This window comes from Tamandua tetradactyla, chromosome 1 (genome assembly GCF_023851605.1).
Source record: "Tamandua tetradactyla isolate mTamTet1 chromosome 1, mTamTet1.pri, whole genome shotgun sequence".
Classification (NCBI taxonomy): domain Eukaryota; kingdom Metazoa; phylum Chordata; class Mammalia; order Pilosa; family Myrmecophagidae; genus Tamandua; species Tamandua tetradactyla.
In genome coordinates, this window is record NC_135327.1 from 90,146,365 (window position 1) to 90,163,569 (window position 17,205).

The window sequence follows — 17,205 nt, forward strand, 5'->3', positions numbered from 1 at the left end:
TTCTTTTTAATTAATAAAAAAATTATATATCAGAGAAGACTTCCAGGAAAAAAAAAAAAAGCAAAGATTTAGCCAGAAGGATGTTCTTTACAGCACTATTAAAGTAGTTACAAATTGGAATACTACATGTCTAATAAAAAGACCAGTTAAATTAAAGAACTTGCATAAAACAGAATGCTATTTAGCAATTTACATAATATTATAATATATATTAACATGGAAAAACATTTTTCGAACAAAAGCTATATGTACTTATAGAAAAATAATTGGAGGGATAGTCATTAAGGTATTAAGAGCAGATTTCTCTGTACTATACCAATGCAAGGTGTTAATGGAAGGGGGGGGAAGATGCCTATGGGAATCCTGTATTTTATGCATGATTGTTCTTTAAACCCACAACTTCTCTAATAAAAAAATTTAAGTGCAGATTTCTAGTCTTACTCAAAATTATTAAGTAGATAATGACAACTCTCTCTGTATCTTCCTTTTGCAGTGATCATGCCTAGTAGATAAGACCTGTGTTCTTCTTCTGTTTAGCAAAATCTGTGCTTAGTAAAGGATCTGAATCACATTAGTAACATTTGTGTAAACATGCTATCTGTGGTATATAAGCATTTTCCTAGGGATCAAAGACTTAAGCCAAAGGAAGAAAATTAGGCACTTTTTTAGCTAGCTGGGAGGAATTTTAAGATGTCAAAGGAATCTCACGGTATTTTAAATCTCCGTTATGCGGGTTGACATCCACTCTGCTTAACCTGATGCTGAATGAAAAAACTTCAATTGTTCTAAGGGCTAATGTTGCAGTTCCACAAAGTCAGAGAACATCATTTCAACATATACAAAAGTAGGGCCAAAATCAGGGAGAAAAATCCATGGCCAAAATATTAAAATTCAAGAAATAATGCCGTGGAGGACAAGAAAATGCAATCTTGTTTCAGGATAGTTTGTCTAAAACTAGTAGCTAAAAACAATCTTTAGATAAAATTATTCTTCTCTAACCTCTAACCTCTAACCCTCCAAATTTAGTTCTTCTCTTCAAAGGCCTACTTGGTCGAACAAGAATCACATACAACACCTCCTAAGTGTTTCATTACTGTCACCACAGGATTTCATTAATGGCAGCTGCCAAAACAACATGCTTGCCACCTGTCACCAAATTTTGAATGGGTCAAGGCTTGCGCACTATGTCTCACAATAACATGGACCAGCACCCCTCATCTCCTCAACTCATCCTGACTTTACAACATTCTGCTACCCATGGGCATTTTCCTGTCACCATTTCACTCAGTCAGGAAAAGATACTATTCTCTCTTCACTGCTTCTTCTTGCTTTATTTACCCTTGAAACTACCATAAACATTAATTCCAATTATTTTATACTAATCCTTTTGTTTTTAGATGTAGAGTATGTAAAAATTGTTTATTCAAGAATTACAACTGCAAGCTATATATAAAAAACCATGAACTCTATCAGAAAAATGGTCACAAATCAAGCAATAATTTCAACTTTGCACGACATCACTTTGGAAAAGAACTATTTCCTATTAGTCCGAATGTTTTAAAAAGTTCAACTTATCTATAAAAGAATACATTTGCTTATATTTCTCAAAAGATTATGACAAACTGACAAAGATTTGGTTCACATATTTACTGCCACAAAGCAAATACAGATTAAACAAAACTCTGGAGCACAGAACCCATAACAAGAAACTTACTTCAGAGAAGGTGTCCATAAATTATTTCATGTCAAACAATCTAACTTCAGGTTAAGTTTTTATGGGAGAAGTGTCCTTTGCTAAATGGTAAATTTTAAAAAACATTCAGGAAAAGAGTTGGAATGGATAAATATTTTATATTTAATCAGTTTTCAAAACCATTTCAAATGTCATGGTAATAGCTAAAATCATTCAAAATGTTCTAAATGTAAATATATCAAACTAGAAGAATCGTCACAGCTAACATGTTATCTATAGAAATATTCCCTCAAGTTACCCAAATAAAAGTGAAAAAAAAGGTCAAGTGATTAATTTAACACATGCTCATTTTAATCTAAATGCTAAATAAAGGTATTTTTCATTTAAAATACATCTGAAGACTTCAAAGGTAAAAAAAAAAGTGTAGGTAATAAGACGAATGAGCCGCTTTCATAAACCCAGCTTCTGAGTCATTAACATAACCATATTAGAAGATTGCTCGCACCTTGTGGTCGATGTGAAGGACATAATTACTTTATCATAACACCTTCATAACAAGACACTCTACAAAGATTTAGTACCTTCTCGTTTGTAAACTTAACATGCTTAACCAAGCAGACTGCTGAAAGGCATTACTTTTTAATTTAATACATGGAAAGAACTGTTGAACAACATGACCCACCCGTGGCTATCTGAATCCTTTGAAGAGCAGTTAACAAAGCACTCTCACACAAGCTAAAACCATCTGAAGTCAGAGTTACAATTCAGTGCAACATGTACTTTTAATCCTTTACACCTGTAGGTAAAATCTTAATATAGGGAATCAGGTAGCTGATTAATCCATCCTGGGGGAAATCTTACATAACTAGAGCCTCTGAAACACCTGATATACTGGTTAAAACCAACAGCATTCTCTAGATCAGTAATTCCATACACGATTTATGCATGTAACACTCAACACTTTCGAAAGCATGAAATAAATTTCCATGGGGAGTACAGAAGGGGGTTAAGAAAGCAGAGTTGCAGGACATCTAAAAAGACAATGATTAGCAGAAATGAAGAACATCTTTAAGAACTAATATAACGTAATGGAAGTTTTAGTATCTTTGCTATAATAATACTCTACACTGCGAAAAATCAACAGTTCTAGATATTTTATAAAAACAAAGACAAAAAAAAAATTAAAGGTAACCAAAATCGAAAAAAAAAAGTAGTCAAACTATTTTGTATTTTTCCCATACAAACATACATCCATTTAACGTCCTGTTCTGGCCAGACAGCTACCATGAATTTACAGAAATAATGTTTCCAGCAAAATTTTTATTGTTTTTGACTGACTTGACAACCCAGCATGAGAGACTTCATTCACTTGCTCTATTGTCTGACCTATAGTGGCTGCTAGAAATATAGACCTATATTTCTAGCAGCCCTAGAAATAATCTGGCTGATATCACAGAGGGTTTGCAATGATGTTTTTTTCAGATTATCTACTCACCCAACCCTAACTCTTTTTAAAAGTCCAGAAGTCACAGTGTCTTCTATCCAACTAACTTCCGGTTGAGGAACAACAGATTCCTCAGATTAACAGATTACATGAAAATTTTTCCTTGAGAAATAGTAGTAATTCCATGAAAATTATAACTGTTTGACTCCTATAAAAGTTACAGAATACACAACTTGGATTGGCACACAATTTATCTGAAAAGTTTTTCTAAACAAAATCACCCTATTTACTCTGTGCATTTGGACTGACTAGCTATGCTACATTTTCAAGTTTGATTTGCGAAACAAGTTCAAATTTGCAAAAACAAGCTCTTAGCTCTTCATTATCTGCCACAACACAAAACAGGTGCAATTTTTTAAAAGCTCCTTTTCTCCACTCGATAATAATAAAACAAGCCAGCCACTCTGTACATCTGAAACAGAACAACCCATACTGGGTTTCTCATCTTTCATTGCATTGTGGCAGAACCTCTTGCATTCTCTTCCATTCTATCAGTTACCACAGTGAGCAGATACTCAACAAGTAAATCTATTAAAAAAATAACTGTCACTTCTCCATTAAGCAGCATCAATTAGGGTTACCAAAAATATAAGGCATTATTTCTCTTTTCTCCAAAGAGCCTATAACCCAACAGTGCTATTAAGAGATGCAGATATAAAGATTACAGGCACCTGGGTTTCAATTATCGCCAAACTTTTGTATAAGGATGCTTAAACCACTTAATCTCTCCTGGCTTCAGTTTCTTCATGTGCAAATTTTAGGGGGCCGTAGATGATCCTCAAGGATCCCTGCCAGGTGTAAAATTCTTATGAAGACTATGGTAGGGGAAACTGAGGCAAAGAAAAATTAGGCAATCTGGAACTGTTGGAGGTCATGGGAGTTGCAAGGCCAGGGTGTCAACCAGGTCTCCTGACTGGCACATGTTCATTTTATAAATCCCACCACCTTTACCTCAGTGCTGAAACCAAAATCCCCACCAATCTAGAGAAATGCCATAGCACTTGGCATGTAACTTCAGCCCTAAATGTATCTTTCACATTATAATCTGTTCTTCAGTTTTCTTTATTCTATAAGCAACATTACATTTTTTAAATGTCTCCCTACATATACGTATATATTTCTATATCGATACATACACAGAGAGGCAGATATGTAATATGTGTATCATAGGGAATTTTGTTCATGATGTGCTTTTTTAGGGGGGTGGGGGGTGCGGGTGGTGTACGGGCCAGGAATTGAACCCAGGTCTCCCACATCGCAGGCAAAAGTTCCTCAACTGAACTAACCGTAACCATGCACCCAATATTTCATTTTATTTCATGAAACAAATAATATTCCTTTCTGGAATGGACATACAATTCTACTTTCGCTAATAAAACAGGTATAAAATACATTACCTCGACTTTAGTTGACAGCAAAAAATTAAGCAATCGCCTACGTTCCTTCTTATCTTCAAAAGCTCCATTTGGTTCTGTAAATTCTCCCAAGTGGGCTCCCATTTCTTTACTCAGAATAACTCGTAAAATTCCACACGGCCCAGTAGAATGAAATATATGGTGCCAGGAGCAATTTCAGGACTGACTTCAGTGCTGTTCTTCAGTGTGACCTCAGCATGATCACTTTACCTCTTTTAAGTTTCAATCACTTCATCCATAGCCAAAGAAAGTTATAATGTGACTATTGAGGTTCAAAGGTGTGAAGTTTTAGATTTTAAATATTAAAGATCTAATGATGATGGTCATTCTGTTTGCACGTTATGGTACAATCTCAAATATCTAATCTCTTATCTCTAAATATAGGGCCAGAATTTAAAAACTTGTGTTTTGCTGCTGTTGGGTGAATTTTTTTTTGTACCACATTGAATAAGCACTTCCTTGGTATCTTTCTACCCCATTTTCATCTGAGAGACAAAGTAATTTTGATGTTAAGCAGCCTTCAAAACAAGTATAATCACAACCATCTTTCCACTCCCTCACTTATCTCTGAGGAACTTCATTTTTGCTGATAAAAATCTTAAAAAATGTTACATTCTTTAAGAAATACAAAAAACCGAATGTTAAATTACCTATTAATCAGGAGTTTTAATACTTATATAAAACATCTCAATTTACTTATATACTAGCACATTATGACATCATTGCTTTCCAGTGTTTGCTCTCATTAAAAATCCTCTAACTATTCTGTTCCCCAGCCCTCAGTACATACACAGAATGCAAATATCCCATTGTTCACGTTCACCATTTCAAAGGCTGGATTAAGGATTCAGTGAACACCCTTAAAAACGACTTTTTTATTTGCACATTTCATGTTCGGTAAATACACTTTCTCTTATTACAATTGATCTGAAGAGGTCACTTTCTTAACAAAAGGCAAGATCTGGCCAAGATGAAATTGCAAAACTGAGACCCAACACTGGGGGGTGGGGGGAGACGGGAGGCAACAGACAACACTAAATCCATACGACAGATTCTAGGACTTCCATCAGATAAACAAAGGCATTTTGTCGATATTCTCACAGCGCCTGCGTGTGCTTCAACCAAACCTGAGGGATTTATGTGAAAGCCCACTGAATGGGTTCCAAGTACTAAATTTTCCTGAAGTCTGCCATTATAAGCGGACACCCAGAAAGCCAGTGAAACAGTGATGGATGGGGAAGAGATGGGGCCGATCTTCGGGTTTTCCTCCCACCCCACTAACGAACTTCAAAACCTACCAACTCAAAATAAATCAACAATTTCCAGGGGCAGAAGTAAAAAAAAGGTTGTGAAACGGCTGGGCTTCAGATGGAGCCAGACAAGTTCGGAGGTAAGCCGCCGCGGGGCTCTGTGGAGGCAGGAGGAGGACAAGAGCAGAACCCAGCAAGCGAACGCGCCGCCACTGGCGCGCAGAGGGGTGTGGGTGCTGGGCAAGAGGTGAACGCCGAACCGCCGCGGGCAGGCGCGGGCACTTCCTCACCTGGCAGCCCTTCTTGTGGTGAAAACCGACCACGACGATGTGCAGCACTGGCCCCCGCGGGGCGCCGTCGCCGCTCCTCCCGGCCTTCTCCATGGGTGGTCGCGGCCGGCCCGCACCAAGACGGCTACAACCACCAAGGGCGGCAGACCAGAGGATCCCGCCGTCCCCAGAAGGACGAAGAGTGGGAGGACTTCAGGTGTCAGCGAGCAAGCCGCATGAGGGCCACGCAAGCTGCCCGCTGGAGGCCAAGTAGCTCCAGCAACTCCACGCCGCCGCCGGGGGCAGCAACAGCTCTCCCCTCATCCGCTTCCGTCGCTTCCGGGCTGTCACCTGATGTAGCCGCCGCCGCCGGCGAGGCTGGGCTGTGCAGAACTGGGAGGGACTTACTGGGGCAGAGTCAGAGGGGCCGGGGAGGGGCTTGTAGGAGCGAGGCGGGGCCTGCGGCCAGGGCGGGCCAAGATGAGAAGAGATTGGACGGAGTGTACCTGGGCGGGACCTGCGGGGAAGGGGCGTGGCTTGGTTGGGCGGGACTTGGCCAGAGGGCTCTGATGGGGCGGGGACAAGAGGGGAGGGATCTACTCCGGTGGGTGGAGAAGCTACCCGCACCTGCAGCTGCAGGGCTGTATGGGCCTCGACCTGTTACTTCTTCCTTTGCCTGCTCTTCTTCCTCTATAGAGTTCTGTTCCTACCCTCCCTCTTTCATCAGATTTCGTTCTCTCATTTTTTAAGTGTTTATTGAGATATGGTCACACCACTATGCATTTCATCCAAAGTATACAATAATAATCATCATAAAAGAGCCAATAATCAATTGCTTTTGGTATCTTTTTTGTTTACTCTCCAATAATCTAATTCCTTTGCTTCCTTCCCTTTCCTCTTTTGGCCTAGGGTCTCTGCTCTTCACTCTTAAATATTTGATAACATGGAGACATGTTGATGTGGCTGTGTATGTGAATCTTTGAATTACTTGCCACCAAGATTTCTCTTTTGTTTTGTTCTAGGTTTGTTTTTTTAAATCACTTAAATATTATGTAGTTAGTTTGGAAGCGATTTAAGGCCTGAAGCAGAATATCCTTGAAAATAAAGGAAGTTTACAGGGAGACGTCACCTGTAAACTCACTATTCTGGTCCTGCTAATTTCTTCACATATTATTTTCATTTTCTCTTTTTCTAGGTTTAATATTGTAGTCAGCAGAAAATATATGGGATTTGTTGTCACCAGGTGTTTCAGTTTGCTAAAGCTGCCAAAATGCAGTATACCAGAAATGGATTGGCTCTTACAAAGAGGATTCATTAGGTTACAAATGTACAGTTCTAAGGTCATGAAAATGTCCAAATTAAGGCATTAAGGGTAAGATAACCTTGACTTTGAAGAAAGGCGGAAGGCATTGGGATTCTTCAGTCACATGGGAAGGCAAATGCCGACATTTGTAGGCTCTTCTCCTCAAAATGTCTCTGGGCTTCTGTGTGTCCTTGCTTGTTCCTCATGGGGCATTTCTGTCTCTCTTAGCTTCACTCGGCTCTCTCAAAAAATCTCTCTCCCATAAAGGACTCTGGCAAGCAGGTTAAGATCCACCTTGAATGGGCGGGATCACATCTCCATGGAAACAATCTTATCCAAATGTCCCACCTGTCTGCCGGCAGGGACAAGATTGGGTTAAAATTACATAGGCTTTTCTGGAGTACCTAACAGATTCAAACCAGCACACCAGGGTTTTTATTTTCTTTACTAATTGTGCTACTTTTTTTTTCTTTTAAGCAATGCATCTTATTCTACGTCAAATTAAAGTGAATAATGGAAATACTGACAGGTTTATCAAGTCTTACCTAAGACAGTTTTGGAATAAACTAAAGAATAAATGTCTGCTTCAAATAGAATTTGAGATTATAACAGTGACTGTGAAATTTACCATTACTAGTTGAATATTCCTTAATTTAGGCAACCTTTGCAGTTGTTATTTTCCACTCCAGGCCTTGAAATTTAAGGACTTGCAATGTAGTCTAAACACCTTTGAGAATAATAGCAGACTTCCTGTAAGCAAGCTTAGTTTCTATGATTCAGTAGAACTACTTTAATGATAATAAAAATACTGTAAAATTTTTTTCTTCAAGATGTTGCTGTCCATTTCTTTTATATATTTCCAAATTCTCATTGTTGGCTCAAAAGTGCTTGTGAAATTATGCTATTCCCTGTATACAGAATATGCTAACTGCTTTCTTCCACATGTCTTGACATTTTCCACAGTTGGCATAGGCAAAAATTAAATATTGACTGGACATCTTTAAAAAAAGATGTTAGGACAGAAAATGTTAGAACTCTATATGTACAATCTAAGACCAGTTTGTTTAATTCACTGTCCTGGAGATCCAGTAACAGATCCTAGTTTTCTAGAATTCCTGAAGTTAAAAGAGGTGGGTTTTTTGTTTTACTTTTTATTGTAATACATATAAAACTTGAAATTTACCAGTGTAATCACTTTCAAGTGTACAATTCAGTATCATTAGTTACATTTATAATATTGTGCTACCACCACCAAAATCCAGTACCCTAAACTCAAAGAGAAACTGCACCCTTTAAACAATATCTTCCTCTCCCCTTCCTACTACCCCAGTCTCTGGTTGTCTATAATCTACTATCTGTCTCTATAAAATTTCTTCTAGGTATTTCATATAAATGAGATAACATGGTATTTGTCTTTTTCTTTCCAGCTTATTTCACTCAACATGATCTCTTCAAGAGATCTATATACTATGTTGTATAATGTAACAGAATTTTCTTACTTTTTATGGCTGAATAATAGTCCATTGCCTACATATATACCACACTTTGTTTATCCACTCATTTGCTGATGAAAACGTAGGTTGCTTCCACTTTTTGGATATTGTGAATAATGCTGATTTAAGTATCGTATACAGATATCTGTTTGAGGCAGTGCTTTAAATTCTTTTGGGTATATGCCAAGAAGTAAGTTTCCAGCTTATATGGTATTCTATTTTCAACTTCCTGAGGAACTGCCAAACTGATTTCCACAGTGGCTGCACCATTTTACAACACCACCAGCAACATATAAGGGTTTCTATTTCTATATATCCTCATGCACATTTATTTTTTCTTAATAACAGACGTTATAGTGGGTGTGAAGTGTTATCTCAGGGTGGTTTTGATTTGCATTTTCCTGATGGCCAATGATGGACATCTTTTCATGTGCATATTGGCCATTTGTATATATTTGGAAAGATGTTTATTCAAATCCTTTGCCCATTTTAAATTGGGTTAGATGTCTTTTTGTTGTTGGGTGTAGCAGTTTTTCATGTATTCTGGTTATTAAACTCTTAGCAGATAGATGGTTGACAATCATTTTCTCTCATTTTGTAGAGTGTTATGGTAGTTTAGAGTTGTATATGCCCAGAAAAACGCATTCTTAAACTTAATTCATTCCTGTGCATGTAGAACCTTTGCAAAGAGGGTCTTTCAATGAGGCTACTTCAGCTATGGCCCACCTGAGTCAGGATGGTTTTAATCCTATTACTGGTGTCCTTTATAGACAGAATGAAATTCAGACAGGAAGAGAGAAAGCCACAGAGGGAAAGCAGCCAGAAGTTGCACAACAACAGAAGCTGGAAGAAAAGGTAAAGACTAGGCGAGGCTGCCACGTGCCTTGCCATGTGGCAAACTAAGAATCACAGATCATCAGCAGCTAGCCCCAGAAGGCCACAGTCCTCTGGGAGAAAGCATCATCTTGATGATGCCTTGATTTGGACTTTCTCTTAGCCTCATACCCATGAGCAAATAAATTCCCATTGTTTAAGTCAAGCATGGTATTTGCTTGAGTAGTCAAGAAAACTAAAACAAGTGTCTTTTCACTTTCTGGATAGTGCCTTTGACTTAAAAGTTTTAAATTTTCATGAAGTCCATTCTATCTGTTTTTCTTGTTATTAGCCATGCTTTTGGTGACATATATACATATACAATTTAGAGTGACATCTGGTGGTTGCCATTAGAAAGCTTGAAGAAATAGTGAATTAAAAAGGCCACAGTGTCCTAGACGTATGTACGATGAATTAAATAAAGTGGTAAAAAATAAAAATAAAAAATTTGAATCCCCACCATGGAAAATCGAAAAACAACAACAAAAACACAGTAATAATAACAAAAAAAAACCACGCTGGTGGTGGGCTTTCAATCCACTGGACTTCTAAAAAGAAACAGTAAATTCCTTTAAAAACTGATTTTTTTTCTTACCAAAATTGCAACACAGTGAATTGCTGGCGGGTAAAACGAATCGATTTGAAGAAAGATATCCGGCTTGAGATGAAATAATACTTTCTAGAAGAAAATAAAATGACCTAAAGATTTTGCAAAATCTGGGTTAGGGGAAGACTTTTTCACAAAGGAAGATATCCTAACATCTTTCCATAACTTCGAGAGCGGGAGCATCTGTGGAAATCTCAGAACATTCACTGGACGGAAATATTCCACAGAATCTCACCGTTAGGCAAAGAAGCGAGTGGGCGTAATCCATATGGACTGGGATTAATCCTTCGCTCGGCCTCATATTGGTCGAGCCTGCCCGGGCGGCGGTAGAAAGCGGAAGCTCGCTCTTTCAAACCCTCCGCTCAACGTCAATCGGCGCAGGCCATTTCCGGCGTGGTCATGGCGGCAAACGCTACCACCAATCCGTCGCAGCTCCTGCCGCTAGGTAATCGTGGTCCGGTGTCGAGTGCGGGTGGGAGCTGAAGCTTACAGTTGGGGGTAGAGGAGATGGGAGGCCCCGGAATGTGGGGAAAATATATAGGACCAAGTTTTTCTTCCCTCTGCATGCACCATGCGCCGTCTCTGGGTAGTATTCCACAATAAATTTCAATCACGGCTGTTGCTCCTCCTAGCCAGTGCAGGAAATAAATACTGGCCAAATAAACATCATGCTAAGTAATGCTGAGCTGGCTAAGGAACTGTTCAAACTGCTGTCAGTAGAGAGGATAGACCTACTTGGATTAAGGAGGTAGTGACAGAAAGAAATCTCTGGTGAAGACAATTATACCTTTCTCTCCAATATTTTGTGGCTGGTGAACAGTGATTGAATTATGGACATAGCCATGATTGAAAAATTCTCATTCCTTCTTTTGACAAACTCTATTTGAATGCCCAATATGTGATAGGCAGTGTCCATTGGAAATATAGTGATGCACAAAAGCACGCATTATCTCTGACCTACTGAAGATTAGAGTCTCGGGTAGGGGAATAGGTTTGTATATTAACAATAATTCCCCCAAATATTAAAAACTACCACCATGATAAATTGCTGCAAGGAAGAGGTAAGTGGACATTACCTGTTAAAGTAATTGAAATTTGTAGTATAAAATGAAGTTGTTTAATATTCCGGGTTTATCTTTCACCACATGCAAGTAATTGAGTGTTAGTTGTTGAAATAGTGAATGGGTAAAATAATGTTTTCCCTCCTTCGTTTTTCTTTCTTTCTTTCTTTTTTAATTTAAATATATCCGTAGAGCTGGTGGACAAATGTATAGGATCAAGAATTCACATTGTGATGAAAAGTGATAAAGAAATTGTTGGCACACTTTTAGGATTTGACGACTTTGTTAGTATCCTTTAAAAAGGTGATGGTTGTATGGGTTTTTCTTAGGTATTCAGTAACATAAATAAGAACTATGCATAATCTGTACTTAGATGTTAAGCTTAATCTCGGAATTATTGTGATAGTGTTTTAAGTGTGTGCTGAAAGATTAATTTCCTATCAATAAAAAGCCTCTTAAGTTTGAACTATTGTTTAAAGATTATAACTCTCATCTTTAGTTAAAACTGAAGAAAGGCAGAAGACAGTAAATTCAGCCAGAATATTCTCTTAACACTAAATTTCAGATATGGTGCTGGAAGACGTCACTGAGTTGTGAGTAGTGTTAAAATTAAGTGATTGGTGGGGATCTCTTTAAGGCAATTTTAGTAGTATTGAGTCATTTAAATGATTTGTAAGAAAACATTGCGTTTGGAATAACCTTAAAGATAGAAATTGTATCTACTATTAGTAAAGTTGGGTCAGAGGTTATTACCTTGTGATTATTACTAGGTTGTTAGGAGGTCAGTGTAGACACAACCTTAAGGTTGAAAGATAACTAAAAACAGCCAGGAATTTGGGGGCTCATGTCAAATTGAGGAATTGATGATATTAGCGTTTAATTGTATAATAAAATGTAAATGATGGTCAAATTACATTCAGTATAAAACTCATGTTCAATATCTTTGCTTTTAGAATTGAATTGATTGTAGATTGGTGTAATGGCTAGGATTCAGTAGTAATAGGTGTGTTATAGAAAAAACGAGACTGGTAAACATTTGATTTCATAATTTGAGCTCTGGCAAATTTCAGCTTCTTATATGATCATTCCTTCTGAATCTTAGGCTAATCAGTTCACTGTGTTATCTTTAATGAAGATTCATAATTCATTGGATCACATTTGTCTTTGAAAGTTTTTGATATTATTGCTTGACCTCACATTCATTTATAGAGAAGAATAAACTTTAGGAAAGGAAAGTATTTTTAAAGTGTTGTCTTTTATTACTACTGCTTATCCTGACTCTGGTCTGTCTATTCATTTAGTGAAATCACACCAGAAGGAAGGAGAATTACAAAATTAGATCAGATTTTGCTAAATGGAAATAATATAACAATGGTAAGACACATTGACTCTTTTCTATTTAGATGTTAGCCCATTTTGTGGGACAAGAGTTACAGAAATAACTTGTAATACTACTGAATTAACTAAATACCCACATCCCAGTGGTGCTTAAAATGGGGAAGGGATGCTGTAGTGGACAGGACCCTAAAGCTGAGCTATTGAACATGGCATTGGGCTTAAAAATTAGTTTGCCTGGGCTTTCTAATCTTTTATTTTGTTAGGAATCATTATTGAGACTTGTGAGTATTAATTGTTGAAGTTGGAAATTGGAAACATTGACAACCAGGAGAAAATGGGAATGTAAGCAAAGGGGAGAGAGACAAAGGTGACTTTGGTCAATGAGGAGCATTCAATATGGGTTTTTAGAGGATGTTGTGGTGGTGTTATTAATCACTTTTTTGCTCCCCTGCAGCTGGTTCCTGGAGGAGAAGGACCTGAAGTCTGAATGAATTTCCTTGACTGATACTTGATTCTGTTTCGTTTATAATGGCAACAAAATGGAAATTTATTTTACCTTTTCACTGTTTAGAGTTTACAAAGCTAAGTTTCCTGTTAAAGGGAAGTGTTTTGAAAATGCATTGTAAATGCCAATTTTTGTACGTTAATCATGTTTATCTTGGGAAAAGAAGACAACAGTTTACTGTTTGAAGACTTAAAAAATAAAGGCATATTTGGTTAATTGTAGTTTTATTCATTATACTCTAATAGCCAGTGGGGTAAAGATTGTAATTATGTCTCATTTGCTTTCCTTTTGTATGCCTATTTACTTCCTTAATTACATGACCATTTGATTCTCAAACAAAAATGTTTAAAAAAAATGAACTCTGATTTTCAACAGGTACATTTAAAAATGCTGAAATGACTACTTAGGAAATTTAGTTCAAATTTTGAAGTTTTATAATGAGAATTTTTTTCTACTGAACTCATGTTCCATTAACCCCTATTAAAAACAAATAAAATGCAGTTAATATATACACAGTATAGAAAATGCAGATATGCAAAAAAGGAAAATATTAATCATACTTTGTTGTATATCCCCTTAGACTTTCTTGGTATGCTGTCAGTACATACTTTATTTTTACAAGACTATCTCATCCAGAATAATGAGGCTTCTCTTATGTAGCCTCCACTAAGTCCTTTTTTTGACTGTTCTGTCTTTTCTTCTTTGCTATTATGATAGGGGAAATCTGCTATGTTTTAAGTTTTCTTTATTAATTTTGAACTCACTTGTGTTTTGAATTACATATGTAAATTTTTGCCACTGAAATGTTTGTCCTTTTCTTACTAACTTTTAAGCATTCTTGATAGGTTATTTTTAGTCATGTATTTTGCAAATAATTTCCCCAGTATGTATTTTGAGTTGTGGTATTTTGGGACATAAATAATGTATTTTACTCTAGTTATATGTTGATCTCATACTGTATGATTTTTTTTTATTTTTAAATTTTTTTTCAAAATACCAAAAAACACCAAACACAAACATTCTTAAGTTTTGATCATTCCATGCTACATATATAATCGGTAATTCACAATATCATCACATAGTTGCATATTCATCATGATCATTTCTTAGAACATTTGCATCTATTCAGAAAAAGAAATAAAAAGAAAACCGAAAAAGTTCATACATACGCTACCCTTTACCCCTCCCTTTCACTGATCACTAGCATTTCAATCTAAATTTATTTTAACATCTATTCCCCCTATTACTCATTTTTATTCCATATGTTTTACTCGTCTGTTGATAAGGTAGATAAAAGGAGCATCAGACACATGGTTTTCACAATCACACAGTCACATTGTGAAAGCTATCATTATTCAATCATCCTCAAGAAACATGGCTACTGGAACACAGCTCTACATTTTCAGGCAGTTTCCTCCAGCCTCTCCATTACATCTTGACTAATAAGGTGATGTCTGTTTAATGCATAAGAATAACCTCCAGGATAACCTCTCAACTCTGGAATCTCTCAGCCATTGACACTTTATTTTGTCTCATTTCACCCTTCCCCCTTTTGGTCGAGAATGTTTTCTCAATCCCTTGATGCTGAGTCTCAGTTTATTCTAGGGATTTTCTCAGTCCCTTGATGTTAAGTCTCAGCTCATTCTAGGATTTCTGTCCCACTTTACCAGGAAGGTCCACACATCTGGGAGTCATGCCTCACGTAGACAGGGGCAAGGTGGTGAGTTTGCTTGTTGTATTGGCTGGAGAGAGAGGCCACATCTGAGCAACAAAAGAGGTTCTCTTGGGGTGACTCTTAGGCCTAATTTTAAGTAGGCTTGACCTATCTTTTGTGGGCTTAAGTTTCATATGAACAAACCCCAAGATTGGGGGCTCAGACTTTAGCTTTAGTTGTCTGCACTGCTTGTGAGAATATCAAGAATTCAATTTGGGGGCGTTGAATTTTCCCCCTTTCTCACCATTCCCCGAAGGGGACTTTGCAAATACTTTCTTATTCACTCTTCAAATCATTCTGGGATTTATTGGGGTATCACTCTGAACAAACCAACAAAATCTCATGTCCTACTCAAGGTTTCATGTACTTATGATGTTCAGTTAAGCTGTCTACATAAGTTATATTCGGAAATGCACTAGTCGAAATATACATTCTGTACCAAATAAACATTTTTTGCTTTAGTCTCACACATAAGTTAAAATTTTAAAATATTAATTGCCATCTATTTTCAGCACCCTGCAGTAATGACACTCCTTTGTTCTTCCTCATGCAAAAACATTTTTAAAATTTGTACATTTAGTCATTATCATTATACACGCTAGGCATTCCTAGGTTATACCATCTCAGTCTTTATCGTCGGTCTTTCTTTGATTTCATTTGTGCCCCCAGCCCTCCTCCCTCTGTCATTCTCACATTCAGCTTCATTCAGTGTTTTAACATAATTGTATTACAGTTAAGTAGTATTGTGCTGTCCATTTCTGAGTTTTTACATTCAGTTCTGTTGCACAATCTGTATCCCTTCACCTATAGTTACCCAATATCTTACCCTATTTCTATCTCCTGATGGTCTCTGTTACCAATGAAATTCTCCAAGTTTATTCACTAATGTCAGTTCATATCAGTGAGACCATACAGTATTTGTCCTTTTGTTTCTGGCTAATCTCACTCAGCATAATGTCCTTAAGGTCCATCCATGTTGTTACATACTTCATAACTTTATTCTGTCTTACGGCTATGTAATATTCCATTATATATATATACCACAGTTTGTTTAGCCACTCGTCTGTTGATGGACATTTTGGCTGTTTGCATCTCTTCACAATTGTAAATGCTACTGCTATAAACATTGGTGTGCAAATGTCCATTTGTGTCCTTTCCCTCATGTCCTCTGAGTAGATACCTAGCAATGGTATTGCCAGGTCATATGGCAATTCTATATTTAGCTTTTTGAGGAACCGCCAAACTGCCTTCCACAGCACTTGTACCAGCAGTGGATAAGTGTGCCTCTTTCTCCACATCCTCTCCAGCACTTGTCATTTTCTGTTTTATCGATAATGGCCATTTTGGTGGGTGTGCGATGATTTCTCACTGTGATCTTGATTTGCATTTCTCTAATAGCCAGGGAAGTTGAGTATCTCTTCATGTGCCTTTTGGCCATTTGTATTTTCACTTCTGAGAAGTGTCTGTTCAAGTCTTTTGCCCATTTTGTAACTGGGTTGTCTGTCTTTTTTGTTGTTGAGTTGAACATCTCTTTATAAATTCTGGATACTAGACCTTTATTTGATATATCGTTTCCAAATATTGTCTCCCATTGTGTAGGCTGTCTTTACCTTCTTGATGAAGTTCTTTGATGCACAAAAGTGTTTAATTTTGAGGAGTTCCCATTTCTTTCTTTCTTCAGTGCTCGTGCTTTAGATGTAAGATCTAGGAAACTGCCTCCTATTATAAGATTTATAAGATATTTCCCTACATTTTCTTCTAACAGTTTTATGGTCTTAGATCTAATGTGTAGGTCTTTGATCCATTTTGAGTTAATTTTTGTATACGGTGTGATATTTGGGTCCTCTTTCATTCTTTTACATATGGATATCCAGTTCTCTAGGCAGCATTTATTGAAGAGACTGTTCTGCTCCAGTGAGTTGGCTTGACAGCCTTATCAAAGATCAGTTGTCCATAGATGAGAGGGTATATATCTGAACACTCTACACTCTATTCTATTCCATTGCTCAGAATATCTATCTTTATGCCAGTACCATGCTGTTTTGACCACTGTAGCTTCATAATACACCTTAAAGTCAGGTAACATGAGACCTCCGACTTCATTTCTTTTTCTCAGGATACTTTTAGCTATCCAGGGCACCCTCCCTTCCAGATAAATTTGCTTATTGTTTTTTCTATTT

At 37.2% G+C, this 17,205-nt stretch overlaps 2 protein-coding genes across 5 annotated transcripts in view; one reads left to right on the forward strand and one right to left on the reverse strand.

Annotated features, from left to right (window-relative positions):
• The window catches only part of AVL9 (AVL9 cell migration associated), a 184,818-nt gene extending 178,274 nt beyond the window's left edge, over positions 1 to 6,544 (reverse strand). For 3 of the 4 annotated variants that reach the window (XM_077120366.1, XM_077120361.1, XM_077120360.1), the window contains exon 1: positions 6,153 to 6,544. In XM_077120366.1, the coding sequence (XP_076976481.1) occupies positions 6,153 to 6,245 (93 nt within the window). In that variant the 5' untranslated portion in view covers positions 6,246 to 6,544. The remainder of the gene's footprint in view (positions 1 to 6,152) is intronic. The other variant, XM_077120350.1, reaches the window with a different exon arrangement.
• Positions 6,545 to 10,745: 4,201 nt separating this feature from the next.
• LSM5 (LSM5 homolog, U6 small nuclear RNA and mRNA degradation associated) lies at positions 10,746 to 13,527 on the forward strand. Its single transcript, XM_077120379.1, has 5 exons — positions 10,746 to 10,852; positions 11,661 to 11,756; positions 12,034 to 12,061; positions 12,770 to 12,842; positions 13,261 to 13,527. Exons 1-5 carry the CDS (start codon positions 10,807 to 10,809, stop codon positions 13,291 to 13,293), a joined length of 276 nt encoding a protein of 91 aa, XP_076976494.1. The 5' UTR covers positions 10,746 to 10,806; the 3' UTR covers positions 13,294 to 13,527.
• The last annotated feature ends 3,678 nt before the right edge of the window (positions 13,528 to 17,205 follow it).

Excerpts from the sequence above, each read along its gene's own strand:
- LSM5 (XM_077120379.1), top strand. The coding sequence starts at position 10,807 with ATGGCGGCAAACGCTACCACCAATCCGTCGCAGCTCCTGCCGCTAG. Across the intron at positions 12,062-12,769 it reads CTGGAAGACGTCACTGAGTT|TGAAATCACACCAGAAGGAA; the intron begins GTGAGTAGTGTT and ends CTATTCATTTAG. Across the intron at positions 12,843-13,260 it reads ATGGAAATAATATAACAATG|CTGGTTCCTGGAGGAGAAGG; the intron begins GTAAGACACATT and ends GCTCCCCTGCAG.